The sequence below is a fragment of the Ammospiza nelsoni genome, chromosome 20 (assembly GCF_027579445.1).
Source record: "Ammospiza nelsoni isolate bAmmNel1 chromosome 20, bAmmNel1.pri, whole genome shotgun sequence".
Taxonomy (NCBI): domain Eukaryota; kingdom Metazoa; phylum Chordata; class Aves; order Passeriformes; family Passerellidae; genus Ammospiza; species Ammospiza nelsoni.
Window position 1 is genome coordinate 2,945,431 of NC_080652.1, and position 14,265 is coordinate 2,959,695.

The 14,265-nt window shown below is 45.4% G+C and overlaps 1 protein-coding gene across 1 annotated transcript in view; it reads left to right on the forward strand.

The window, feature by feature from the left end:
- Window positions 1-14,265, forward strand: part of LOC132082091 (voltage-dependent N-type calcium channel subunit alpha-1B-like) — a 316,197-nt gene that overhangs the window by 237,587 nt on the left and 64,345 nt on the right. The window contains exons 22-27 of the mRNA XM_059486140.1: window positions 1,538-1,764; window positions 3,451-3,571; window positions 7,520-7,649; window positions 8,888-8,947; window positions 9,665-9,771; window positions 13,600-13,611. Coding sequence (XP_059342123.1) covers window positions 1,538-1,764; window positions 3,451-3,571; window positions 7,520-7,649; window positions 8,888-8,947; window positions 9,665-9,771; window positions 13,600-13,611 — 657 coding nt within the window. The remainder of the gene's footprint in view (window positions 1-1,537; window positions 1,765-3,450; window positions 3,572-7,519; window positions 7,650-8,887; window positions 8,948-9,664; window positions 9,772-13,599; window positions 13,612-14,265) is intronic.

Below are 14,265 nucleotides of genomic sequence, written 5' to 3' on the forward strand. Positions count from 1 at the left end.
TTTATCAGGCTTTCCTGTTTCATCTTCCCCAACACTGCAGTTCTGTTTTGCCTCAGTCAGCAGTGACAGAGGCTCCCAAAGACGATTTTGGTTCATAAAACAGCTCAGGTTTAAGGCAGAAAATATTCTTGCTGTAAACACCAACAGACCCTGTAGGACACCAAGTGGAGCAGAGAATTTCCCAGCTTCTGAAGGGAAATTTCCTTCCTTCTGAAGGAAGCTCCTGAGGGACATCTATTTAAATTTCAGCCAGCCTTGCTTACAGCCCTTTGATTTTCATTTTTAATGGGGAGCCTTCAGCTGCACCACCAGTTGTTCCAGCACATGGCCTCTTCCATTAAGAGCAACGATGGCCCCTATTTGCTTTAATTCTTATGTAAGTCAAGTGAGAAAAGCAGCCCTGGTGAAGCATTTGGAGTAGTTAATAAAGAAGGATAGATTGCCTTTTCAGCTTTATTAGTCTGATGGAAAAGAAATTGCACTGGGATTCTTTAGAATAGAGTTCATGTCACCATGGAGAGCCGTGAGTGGCACTGAGATAATAATTTTCCTGTCTAAATTATCTTCCTTTCAGCTGAATTTCCAAACACTCTGCCTGCTGTTCAGCGTGCTCATGTGCACAGGCTCACTTTCCTCCTCACTGGAGCAGAGCTGCTGCTGCTGCAGAGGAGAGCAGGAGCCATTTAGCTGCTGATTGCCACGTTCCAGAATGGTTCCAAAACCGTTCCAAAAACGGGAAAAGAGAATCAGCACAATTAAATAAGGCCTGGGGAGATCATTAAGGAGCAGTGTGTGAGGATTCATCCAGCAGCTGCTCTGGGGAGTGGCTCCTGGCACTGCTACATGGTCCTGGCTTGGGAGCATCATTAAAGTGACCCTAGGGATGTCCAGTGCCACAGTCCCCTCCTAATGTCGGGATTGGGGTTTGGCCTGGGATGTCTTGGAGAGAAAGATCCCAAATTTTGCTGTCAGAGGTTGTCCTGTATCAATGCAGGGAGCCCCCAGCCAGGGAATAATGTGCTCTGGCTCCATGATTCAGAAGGCTGAATAATTGCTTTATTAAGCTATATTATATTACATACTAAAGAGATACTATACTATACTATGCTATGCTACAGTATATACTATACTATACTATACGGATTCTACAAAGATACTAAAGAAATACCCATAACTGTCTGCAGAGACAGCCAGGACACAGTTTTGACCCAACTGGCCAAGGAATCAAAGCAACCCTCACTGGTGTCCAATTAACAAATCACTTTGAGTAAACAATCTCCATGACACATTCCACATGTGCCAAACAACAAGCGCAGCAAATAGAGATGAGAATTGTTTTCTCTTCTTCTCTGAGGTTCTCACTGCCTTCCCCAGGAAAAATCCTGGGCGAGAGAATTATGTCTCTCTCTGCTCAGAGAATGTGAGCACCACAGTCCTGCAAGGGATTTCCATGGAGGAAACAAACCCAGCACGAGGTGCAGCATCAGGGATCTGAACCTCTCCCGGGCCATGTTGAACAAATCCTGCTTTTTCCTAGGGAGAACCAGTGTGAGCTGGAGGCCAGTGGCAGTGGCAGTGGGCCTGGCAGTGTCCCTGTGCACACCCTGCCCAGCACTTACCTGCAGAAGGTGCCTGAGCAGCCGGAGGATGCCGACAACCAGAAGAACGTGACCAGGATGATTCAGCCCCCCCTGGACAAAACCACCACTGTGAACATCCCTGTCACCATCACTGCCCCTCCAGGGGAAACCACTGTCATCCCAAGTGAGTGCCTCTGTCCCCTGCTTTTCCTGCTGTGGAATTGCCAGGAAATCCAAATCTCCAAGAAGTGAGGGGGGCTTTCCTGGGATCTGCCATCCTTGAGAGAGGCAGCCAGGGAACTTTGTGATAGAGGAGCTGTAATTGCCACATGGACTGCAGGAACTCAGCAAGGGTTCCTGGTGGCTCTGGAAAACACCTGAGACTCCCTGGAGATGGCTCAGCCAGGCCACACCCTGTGTGTAAGGGAGAGGTGAGGGAGCAGGGAGAGCAAAATCCATGTGTGACCCTGCTGCTGGGAATCCTGTGACGTTCCAGAGCCTTTTACAATCCTCTTGGAGCAGATCCACCCTCCCTGTCCTTCTCCAGAGCTCTCTGCCTTGGGTCTATCAGCACAGATTTAGAGATGGTTCCAAGATGATCCTTGTGCCCAGCCAGCACCAGGCTGTTCCCACCACCTTGGTGCTGATCCCTGGCAGGGTGGGAACAGCCTGGAGAAGTGTGGAGAGCTCAGGAGAATCCCAGAGGGAAATCCAAGAGGTCCACATTAAACCTCAGGCTGTCAGGACTCTGCTTTCCAAGATCTGGCAGGGCCCCTGTGGTTTTTCACTGTGTTGTCAGCTGCAAGATTTGTCTTCTATTTTTTTATTAGTATTCCTTCTTCTTTCTCCTTTTTTCCCCCTCTTCAATGGTTATTTTCCTATATTGCAATGCTGACTTCCTGTCAATCACAATTTATCAGCCTCTCCCTTTCTTGGCCATTTCCTCTGGATCTGACTGGAGATCCAATAAGGAGTTTATTGAACATGTCACTCAAACACAAAGAAATGTCATTTTCTTGCAAAATAAAATAAAAAGTAATAACAGCCCTGCACTGAATGCATTCCAAAGGGTGGGATTGTTGGACTTTAGGTCCTGGGAAATAAGGGCCTTTACACATGTCTAAGAAGAGACTTTGCAGCATAGAATGTTACCTAGTTCATAGATGGGAAATTATCTTCAGTAAATTATCCCATAAACCCCCTGCAAGGGAAGTCAGGGTGAGAATTGTAGAATTTCTAACCTTTGGGAGGGAGGTTGGGAACAATCTCAGAGAAGGAGATCCCAAAACCTGCTGCAGGATGGAGCTGCTCACCTTTGCCTGTGGGGAACTCTGACCAAACCAAGGTGCACGATGCAGGCACAGCTCTGGAGAGTCCAAGAAGTCCTTTCCATGTTTCTTTTCCTATTTCTGGGAAGTTCAGAAATCTCAGCCTTCAGATTATTAAACCTCTTCCGTGAATCTGCTCTTTCATGTGTTCCAAAGCCAGTTGTGCTCCTGCTCCACGGGAAAAAACCGAATTACGAGGCTGGTCAGACTTCCTTTTGATTTTATTTCAAAGATCCTGAGCTGATCCCTCTCCCTAAGAATTTGTGCTCCTTGGGATGGGTTTTCCAGCCCCAGTTTGGCAGCTCTGGGATAAATCAGCTCATGGTTTAATTTCCTGGCTGTTCTGCTCGGTGCTCAGCAGCAGTGAGGGGCAGGGAGTGATAACGATCCGATGATTGTTCATCCCATTTAATCAGCACTTCCCAAGGCTGTTTGCTCTCCCAGCTGCACTGCTGCCATTTCCAGCTGTTCCAGGCAGCAGGAAGCCTGCTAATCCATTTTTAACCCTCTCCTTTGTGTTCTCCCTGAATTCCCATTTCCAGTGAACAACGTGGAGTTTGAAAGCAAAACGGAGGAGAAGAAAGACGTCGATGACCTGACCAAAAATGGGCCTAAACCAATCCTGCCTTACAGCTCCATGTTCATCCTCAGCCCCACAAACCCGTAAGTTCCTTCAACACCAATCATGGGCTCCAGGTGCTTCAGAGCAATAACATGAGTGGGATTTTCATCTCTGAAAACACACTGGGGCATTAAATAAAAGCCTATTTCTGTGGGTCAGATGCTGTTGTTCTGTTAGTTTTCCTGGAGGGATAAATTATCAGGACAGGGAAAATAAAATGCTTTGGGCAGACTCTGTTGGTTTAGATCCCAAAAGTGAGAGCACAGGTACTGTTGGGAAAAGATTTTATCAGGAACAACAGGTTGAGGAATATTCCCTCACTGTTGGGAAAAGATTTTATCAGGAACAACAGGTTGGGGAATATTCCTTCACTGTTGGGAAAAGATTTTATCAGGATTAGCAAGTTGAGAAATATTTGGATTAGCAGGTTGAGGAATATTTGGATACCAGCAGATTCCTGCAGGTTCCTGAGCTGGAATTCCTGTTCTTTCCATAAAGTGGTTTGCATCACTGCAAACTTTGAACTTCTGAGAAAACCCGGATACTTTTTATTTGTCAAGGCTGAGAGTGGGATCTGCTGGGGTTGGGGCATTTCTTCCCCTTCAGGCAGTGCTGCCTCCTGGGGAGCTTTGGACTCCAAGCTGGGAATTCTGAATCTGTTCCTCTGCAGGGCTGTGGGGTTGGAATTATTGTGGCATGAAGGGTGTGAGTCAGTTTGAGCATTTTAAGGGAGGGTTTCTGGGACTTCTGGAGATCCCCTCAGAGCAGAGGTTTCTCTCTGGCTCAGGTACACTTGTACTTGGAATTTCTCTCTGTCCAGATACCAAAGGGGAGCTCAGGCCCTTCTTTGGCAGCTGGATTGAAGAGAAGGATGAGTTCTCCTCCTGCTGCTGAGGGCTGTGACATCCTGCGCAGTCCTGGAACAAAACAGGCTCTGAGTTCTCAGATTTGACATCCAAAAAGCCCCTGTGGTACCCCTGGACCCTGGGCAGGCTGAACAGCACATCCCAGAATCCCAGAATCTCCTGACTGAGCTGGCAGGGACCCACCAGGATCATTGATCTGGCTCCTGGCCCTGCACAGACACCCCAACAATCCCACCCTGGCCATCCCAGATTGTCCAAATGCTCCTGGAGCTCTGGCAGCCCTGGGACCATCACCTGGGGAGCCAGATTACGATTATGGAGTTTGGCCTGTCTGGATAGATAAGGAAACATAGGGGGATACAGTATGAAGGTGGTAGAGAATGTAATCTTATCCCAAAGAGTTGCAGTTGAACTGATTACTAAAAATTAAGAGCAGGCCTAATGTTAACAGGCCACACCTGTAGAAAATAAGAACAGTGGTATAAAAGAGTGGATTGGTGGGATCAGGAGTCAGATGGCTGCTGTAAGGACCAAGAACAGTCAGTGCTTAGAGGAACTGCTAACAGAAAACATTGAGGAGGTATGAAACTCTGGCAGTATGGAATCCTTGCACTAGAACTCTTGATAGATAAGACAGCAAGGAAATGGTATTTCCCTAATATTTGGTCTTCTTGCTGTGAAGTGACCACCAAAAATGAGCTGGGAAAGATGTGCCAAGGCAGCAGGGCTGGGTGGGGAGTGAGAGGTGCTGGGGCCAAGGCTCTGAGCTGAGGGCTGGGCAGGCACAGAAGCAGCAACATTTCCTTCTTTCCTGTGGCTGCTTCTTTTCTCTCCCCTCATCCCAGCTAGAACCTTGTGAGCCTCAGGATCTGGGGGTTCTTTCAGTTTCTTTGTTGTTTCAGCTTCCTTCAGCTTTCACTTCCCCCCCAGGAATAAAAAGAAAAAAAGAGCTGTGCTGAAAGACAATTGGAAAAACAAAGTTCGCTAGTAGAAAAAATGTGTTACAAGCGATCCTGGGGGGAATACCAAGCCAAAGCTCAAACTGCAGGAATGTCAGCAGCTTGTTTGTCCTGTGGGCAAGGTGCAGAGCCAGCTGCATCCCCCAGGGGTTCTGGCTGCTGGGAACAGAGCTGAGAGCTCTTTCTGGGGTCAGAAGCTTTTCCCCACTCCAGTGCTGCCTCCTCCCTTCCAAGCCCTGCTGGGATCCATGACCCAGGTGCTGCCAGAGGGGAAAACAGCTCAGGGAAGCAGAAATAAATTCCTTTTTTCCCCAAGTGGCACCACCCTGTTAGAGCACACAGGGCTGTGAAGTGATTTCTCAAGCCCCACTGGCAGTTCACAAATGCTCCCACATCTCACTGCTGGTTATGAACAGTGAGGGGCTAAAAATAGGGGCTTGTTACTGCTTTGATGAATTGAGTTTGATGCAGGAATTATGGCTCCAAATGGTATTGGAAATGTTGCCTTTCACTTCTGTGGCTTCTCAGGGCATGGAGATGATCATCTTCTCCTGGCAGATTGAAAACCACAGTTAAGGGGTCCACAAAAGCACTTTTCTCCAGGTTATTTTCTATCACATTTGCTTCCCTGGTATTTGGAACTCTTTTCCACTCTGAATCCATTAGCAAGCCAAAGAAAAGGAGTATGTAAGTAGATGTGAAAAATAGACTTTAATTCTCACTGCTCAGATATTTGCTTAGAGAAAATGGGATAGAGGAGCTGAAATACATTCTCAGATAACAAAGTTGTTGGCAAGTTAAATCTATAATTTGATTCTCAGGCTAAGTCCTTTATTCAGCTGACAAATATGGTGCAAATGCAGAGCTCTGTGTGCAATTAAGGATTTGGGAATTGTGGTCAGAAGGAATTATTAGCTGCAATTTGTGAAGACTTTTGGATTGCTTAGAAATGGGAGCATTTACCATTTTCCTTGGACACAATTTGTGAATAAAAAGATTAGGTGGAAGTAATCAAATCTATTCCTGTAAAGTATTTGTGCTGTAAAGTGAGAGTTGGAGTAAAGTGCAAGCAGAGAGAAATTGGTGGGAGGAACACTCAGAGCCACAGAGGCAGATTCAGCTGAGAGTCTCAATATTTTAAAGGGATTAGTTGACACTAAAAGGATTTCAAACCTTGTTTTGAGCTCACGGGGCGTTAACCTGGCAGTTCAGAGGGAGAAGGACGGGGGAGTGCCATTGCAGAATTGAGTGTGGATGCTTGAAAGCTCTCAGTGCTCTTTTGACAGATGGGTGGAGAGATAAATAGATAGAGAAATAACTAGATAGGGAGATAAATAGATCAAGAGATAAGGAGATGAATGGATGTTGCTGCCTTGCAGAGATCAGTGCAAAGATGTTGAACTCCCTTATTTATCTCTCACCACAGATCTGATGCAAACTGGAATTTCTAGCCTGTTTTTTAATTTCCTTCCCATTATTAGGAAAATTAATCCACAAACACCAGAGCTTTATGTCCAAAAAGGAGACAGAGAGGTCTTTTCTGGCTTTATTTGAATAAAGCGAGAGGCCATGGGGCATTCCCCTGGGATCTCTCAAATTTTTGGAGGACACAGCCTCCTTTTTATCCCAATTTCCCAGCCACATTTCCCTTCTCTCTTTCCCCCTCTGTACTTGAGAGGTACAGACTTCCCAATACACCTGATACTGAAGATTCCCCTCTAATGTACAACTCTCACTTTTAATTTTTAATTCTTATGGAATTTAGGGGTTTTTCCCCATTGACTGAGCTACTTGAGAGGTACAGACTTCCAGAACACCTGATCCCAAAGATTTCCCTCTAATGTATAACCCTTCCTTTTAATTTTTAAATATTACTGAATTTAGGGGGTTTTCCCCATTCCTTCTCTCATCTTTCAATGTCTAATTTCATTTATCAGCAAATCTAAAGTTTATTTGTAAAAGCAAATATCTTTTTCCATTCATCAATCAGTGGAATCCTTCCCAGTGCTATTTTATCTCCCAGCAGACCCACAGCTTGTTTGTGGATACAAATCCAGCTATTCCTCTCCCCATGATCACAGCAGGAGTCCCGGATGTGCTGCCCCTGCTGGGTTTGTGGCATTGTCCCTTCCCTGTGACCCCTGGTGTGCTCCTGTCCCCACAGGATCCGCCGCCTGTTCCACTACATCGTCAACCTGCGCTACTTCGAGATGGTGATCCTGATCGTCATCGCCCTCAGCAGCATCGCCCTGGCTGCAGAGGACCCTGTGCAGGCCGAGTCTCCCAGGAACGACGTGAGTGCCACCCAAAATTCACAGAATTCAGGTGCTTTTTCTCCTCCCAAATTTCCCGGAATCCAAGTGCTTCCCGCTTCCCGAAATGCCCAGAATCCAAGTGCTGTTCTCCTCCCAGAATGCCCAGAATTCAGGTGCTTTTCTCCTCCCAGAATCCCAAGTGCTTTTCTCCTCCCAAAAAGCCCAGAACTCAGGTGCTTTTCTCCTCCCAGAACTCAGGTGCTTTTCTCCTCTCAAAATGCCCAGAATTCAGGTGCTGTTCTCCTCCCAAAATTCCCAGAATCCAGGTAGCCTTCTCCTCCCAAAATTCACGGAATTCAGGTGGTTTATCTCTTCCCAAAATTCCCAGAATCCAGGTGCTTTTCTCCTCCCAAAATGCCCAGAATGCAGGCGCTTTTCTCCGCCCAAAATGCTCAGAATCTACTCAGAATCTAGGTGCTTTTCTCCTCCCAAAATGCCCAGAATCCAGGTGCTGTTCTTCTCCCAAAATTCCCAGAATCCAGGTGTTTTTCTTCTCCCAGAATTCAGGTGCTTTTCCTCCTCCCAAAATGCCCAGAATCCAGGTGCTTTTCTCCTCCCAAAATGCCCAGAATGCAGGCGCTTTTCTCTGCCCAAAATGCTCAGAATCTAGGTGCTTTTCTCCTCCCAAAATTCCCAGAATTCAGGTGCTTTTCTCCTCCCAAAATTCCCAGAATTCAGGTGCTGTTCTCCTCCCGTCTCACGGCCGTTCCCATCTCTGCAGGTGCTGGCCATGCAGAATTAGAGCTGCCTTTGGGAACACACTCCAGTTATCTTTGTTTCACTGTCAAAATGCTCAAATTCCTGCCCCTTTCTGCTGCTTCAGCCACATCTGAGCCTGAGAGCTTGGAAATCAGGGGTTATGTGGCAAAGCTGGCACCCCATTCCACAGAGGGAAAGGATCCTAAGGACCTTGAAGATCCTTAGGAAAGGATGTTCAAACATTTCATTTTGAAACACCCTTTTGCCTTGGTAAACCTGCCAGAAATGCAGGTGCACTGGAGCCAGCTTTGGGTGCAGTGTGGCAAGGACTGGGAAAATGCTGCTTTAAATCAGATTATTCAGGTTTGTGCCTAAATTATCTGCAACCCTCCCACCAGATGATTTTTGTCCATCCCAGCAGACAGACCATTGCTGGATGAGGTATTTTACTCCTTGCTCATGTGCAGGTTATTTCAGTGTGTGGCCTTCCCTAACACACATTTTTCCTTCCTACTTAGGCTCTGAAATACCTGGATTATATATTTACAGGAGTCTTCACCTTTGAGATGGTGATCAAGGTAAGAACTTTTCCAACTTTTCTCACCTCCTCTTTCAGATTTATTTGTGAGAAGCTGGAACAGGACAGAGGTGGGGAGGATGGAGTTGGGAGCAGTTCTCAATCAGATGCAGCAGCTCTCCTGGCTTAAATCTCATATTTTATGGAGGAAAATCAGGATATCTTTAGGAGCTGTGGCTGTGTAAGAGGATAAAAACTGTGAAGAACCAGGAGCTGACAGACCTTGCTGAGACACTCCTGATTCTCCCCTTTGGAAGGAATATTAATAACAACTGATTCTTGGTTTGTCATGTTTCAAAAAGCTGAGAATTTATCTTTTGCTCAGTAGGGTGACAGGTTTTGCCAAGACTATGGGGCAGTAACTTCCCAAAGAGCAAAATTTCATAAAACCAGGGTTCAGTGCTGGGGTAAGGCAGGAATTGGGTTTTCCTGTCAAGATGCAAAAGAGATGCAGAATAAAACCAGGATTAATGCATGTGCGTGGAAAGAAATCCTAGGGAGCAGTGAGAGCTCTCATTTCTACAGCTTTAGGTTGTGGTTTGTTAATTTGAGCTTCATTTTGGGACAGTTTTCTTGCCTGTTAGAGAGGAGCAGCTTGGCTGAGTATCTCAGCAATTTCTGAAGGGTGCTTTGATCCAGAACCTTCTCCTGCCCCTTGGCAGGGTGGATTTGGGCCATGTTTAATTAGAACTCTTCCTTTGCTGGGTTTTCTCTGCAGATGATTGACCTGGGGCTGCTGCTCCACCCTGGCTCCTACTTCCGTGACCTGTGGAACATTCTGGACTTCATTGTGGTCAGTGGGGCCCTGGTGGCTTTTGCCTTCTCGTAAGTTCATTTTCCTCCAAATTCCCAAATTCCAGAGAATAAGTGACAGAGGGGGCAGGAGGCTGTGTGATGTTTGTGGCTCCATTCCTCAGTGAAATGTTCAGTTCCTGCCCTTTTCCCAGGGGGTGGGAAGAAAAGAATAAACCCAGCTATATTTGTGTTGTGGAATCTGGAGAAAATCCTGCCAGCTTTAGGCTGAGTCCATTCACTGCTCATTCAAACACCAAGCCAAGACTTTTGTGACTCTTTGGCCAATTCTTTTCAGGAACTCTCACTGTAACACTTTGTGGCAGTCCAGTGTCTCCAGTCAGTGATCGTGAGAATCTTGAAGTGTTTTGAGAAAACAGTTTAAGAAATCAGCTGATAACTCTGTCAACTCTTGGCAAACCCTTCTTTCCAGAATTGTGGATATTTATTCTGGCTCACAAACCTTTGCTATTTCTCTCCTTTTCTCTCCTCTCTCTGTTCTTCCACTGAGTTTCACTCCCTCCCTCAAACCCAGCTCTGTATTTTTGCCTTTAAATAACACCCCACGTTCTTCTTTCATGTCATGGAGGATTTTGAGCAACAAACACAGAGAAATAACTCCTTAAAAATTAAGATTAACTTCTCATCCGAGCCTTTTTCCTTGGAAACAACCAGAGGAAGAGCAATGCAGCTCCTTCCATCCTTCAGGAGCCGAGCTGGAGAATGGGAAGAAATTTTCCACTCGGATTGTTGGATTTGCAAATCCTTTGCTGAGAAACAATGGGAGAGACCTGGAAGCAGGCAGAGGGACCTGACCAGTTTAATCTTCTGCTAAATTAGCCCCGAGCAATTAGGGAAATGTTCAGCAGCCCCGCACTGCCCGGTTTGTGACACCCTGATTAGAGGAGAGGAAATTGTTTCACTTGCTAAAGAGAATTAGCAGCTAATGAGAAAAGCATCCACCTTTGTCAGGGAGCCACGGAGCGTGCCTGGGCTGCTTTAGACTGGCAGAAATTTTTAAAGCAGAGCCAAATCCCTGCTCCTCTCTCAGCTCTGCACAAAAAAAAAAAAATGCACAAAATGTTGCCTTTCTGGTAAAAAATTCCTCAGCAGTTTTTTGTTTTCTGAGGCGTCAAAATTGCTGTCACATCCAGGCTGCGAGATTTGTGGTTTAGATCTGCTTTTTTTTTCAGTGCAAATACAAATAAATACAAATAAACCCTCTAAGTTAAATTGACCAAAAAGTGGACAGGATCAATATTTGAAGGGACAGGATTGATATTTTAGGTGTGATTTTTGGAGATATTGAAAGCTGGGCTGTGCCGGATCCTTCACCAAATTAGTCAGGTGTTGGAAAAAATTATATCCAACATACTGCTTTCAAAGGGGTGATGCCCTCCTCTCTTTAAACATTTTGTCCCTCATTAAAAATCAGATTTTTGGAGGAGCTGACTGCTCTGTCCTAAGCAAAATTATCTTGGTGAATGTACTGTTCACCTAAAATTTAATATCCAAAGCCAAGCTGCTTTTTTAGCTTCACTACACATGTGTGGGGTTTTATTTCCCTGCACATTAAATATATCTGTGGAACATCTTTCAGAACTAGACTGACTTAAGCCAGACTGAGTTAATCAAAAATTTAACTTTAAAAAGCCATGTAGCAACATGAGAATTTAACAAAGCTCCTCTGAGTTGAAGAGAGGTAGAGAAGTAAAATAATCACAAAAAACAACACAACCCAAAGTCTGCAGTTCCATGAGAATTTCCCTTTTCCATCAGGAATTCAAATTTCTAAGGGTGATGGGAGAAGGGGCATTTTGGGAGCCCTTCAGAGCAGCTCCCTGTGCTGTGAGAACAAACCTCAGGCTCTGCCTTTAAAACATCTTCTCTTTGAACACCATCTTCTTTTGAGGGAGATTTTCCTTGCTTGAGTTATGGATTAAAATGAATAATTTTTAATCTTTCCGAGGCTTTTCATGCTCAGGTTTTCTTCTGTTGCTGATGTTGCGCCATGAATATCTAACAGCACCTCATCAGCCTCCAAATAAATTACTTGTACATCCCCTGCCTGTGCTTTGTAATAGGTGCCCCAAGCTGCTTTTATTTTCCACTGTGAGTGAGTCTTGAGCAGGGTTTTACAGCCAGGGACTGCATAAACCATGCCTAGTTACTGTCTCTCAGATTAAAGTCAGACAAGCTTATTTGTAAGACTTGGGAAAATTTGAATTTCTTCTGTGATTTTTCTGCTTTCTGTAAGCCCTGCTCCCCATCCCTGTTCCAGCAGGCAACATCCAATCCAGGGAATGCCTGCAGCCTCCCTGATGAGCCCCAAAGCTGGAAAATCAGTCATTTGTAGGAAATGGCTTTTTTCTGAGTCCTGACAGGGTGGAGAGCTGTGACTTAGGCCCAGCTCCTGGTTTGGTTAAACCAGATGGACACACAGAGGCGGCTGAATGTTGATAATCCCAAAAAGGAGCTCCTGGAGTCTCTTTGTTGTTCAATCAGTTGGGTTTTTCCAGCAAATCCTTCAGCCTTGTCACCCTCCTCAGTGTCACTAAAAATGGGATTTAATGTGGCTGTCACCACTTTGTTTGCAAGAACCCACAACTGCCACGTGCAAGGTGGGGTTTAATTCATGTTTTTGGCTTCTTGCTGTCCACTGAAGGTGATGTGAACGAATTTCTTACTGAATTAACCCATCCGCTAAAAACCCAGGAATAACAAAGCTCCCTGAAATGCTCTCCTCTGGAATATTGCAGCAGCCTTTGTTAATTTAAGCATTTGAGATGGTATCAGTCACTTGTACAAGATTGATAAAATCCAGCTCTCAAAGCAGCTGTGGGTTTTCTTTCTGCCTGCAGCTCTTTAGAAGCAGCTCTGTGGTTAGAAAAATAAAAAATAAATTTCAAACAACACCCCCGGAGTGATGCTGGGAACAACAATATGATGCTGATAATAATAAACTAATGTTTTCCCATTCAGCAAAGCATTTCAAAGAGAAATCCCTTTCTTTTTCTGGAGATAAACATGCCACAAACACCCAGACATGTTTGAGTCCTTAGGGAAAAGGAAGCAAACAAAAAACCCATGGAAGCTTGTCACCAAAATCTCTCAGCCCCAGGTGCAGAATGTACTTGGGAGGAACAGCTGAGGGAGAGAAGCAAAAATTTGGCCTGGAAAAAATTGGAACAGAGATGCCCAGAATTTCAGGATGTTCTTGGAAAAAACAAATAATTGAGGTTATCCCTCCCAAAGTGGGAGAGATGTGGAGGTGTTTTTCCCAGTGGAAGGGCTGATCCAGCAGGGAATGTGTATTGTATTTGCAGGGACAGGCAGGAATGATGAATCTGATGTTCTCACAGGACTAACTGATTATTTTATTATACCATATTATTTTAAAGAATACTAAACTAAAGAATACAGAAGGGATCCTTACAGAATACTAAAAAGATAATAATGAAACTCGTGACTCTTTCCAGAGTCCTGACACAGCTTGGCCCTGATTGGCCAAAGAGTGAAAACAACTCCCAGCAGAATGCAATGGAACAATCACCTGTGGGTGACAATCTCCAAACACATTGCACATGAGCACAGCACAGGAGAAGCAAATGAGATAAAAATTGTTTTCCTTTTTCTCTGAGGCTGCTCTGCTTCCCAGGAGAAGAACCCTGGGTGAAGGGATTTTCCAGAGGATATGAATGTGACAAATATGGGATTTCTGTGCAGTGCCCTCCCTTCCCCGCTGGTTTATCCCGTGGGCTTGGTGGGAGTGGGCCAGGGGCTGGGGGATCTCTCTGATGTTTCTGTTTGTCATTGACTCTGCTCTTTCTTTGTCTTCTCCTCGCTGGAATCTCTCTCTAGGAGTTTCATGGGGTAATATGTTCTTCCTGTCTCTTGCTGCTCTGTTTTGCCTGTCCAACCTGTGTCCACACACTTTGCCACTGTGGAGACAACCTAGCCATGTTCCACCCATCCCATCGACCCCTCTGTCCCTTTACTGCTCATTATCCAGTGAAATGTATTATTTTAACTCATCCATCCTGATTTTCCTTCAGCAGAGATAAGAACAGACTAAAATCCAAGCCAGGGAGTCAAAAAACCATATGGAGATATCTCTGTACCAACAAGATTTGAGGGGCTGACTCAGTGGGCACTGAGGGATGAGGTACAATTCATGAAAATCTTAATAACCAGGTTTAAAGAAGAATTTTGAGTCTCTTTTAGAGGATTTCACCTCCAAACAGCCAAGCTGGAAGCTCCAGGGCTGATTTAGTGCAGTTTGGACAGTGTGACCCAGCTCTGATACTGGGATCCAGGCTCTGATACTGGGGAAAGTCTCTGCCATGAAAACTGAGCTCAGGGAGCTTTTTGCAGGGCTGATTTGGGAAGAAGGAGGTTTCAAACATTGTATTTAACCCTGTGCAAGTGGCAGCTTTGCTGTCATGGGAGGCAGAGCTGTGTCCTCTGTCCCCACGTTCCAGGAGCTCCAGGGGGATCCTCCACAGCGAGGAGAAGGATGCCAAGAAA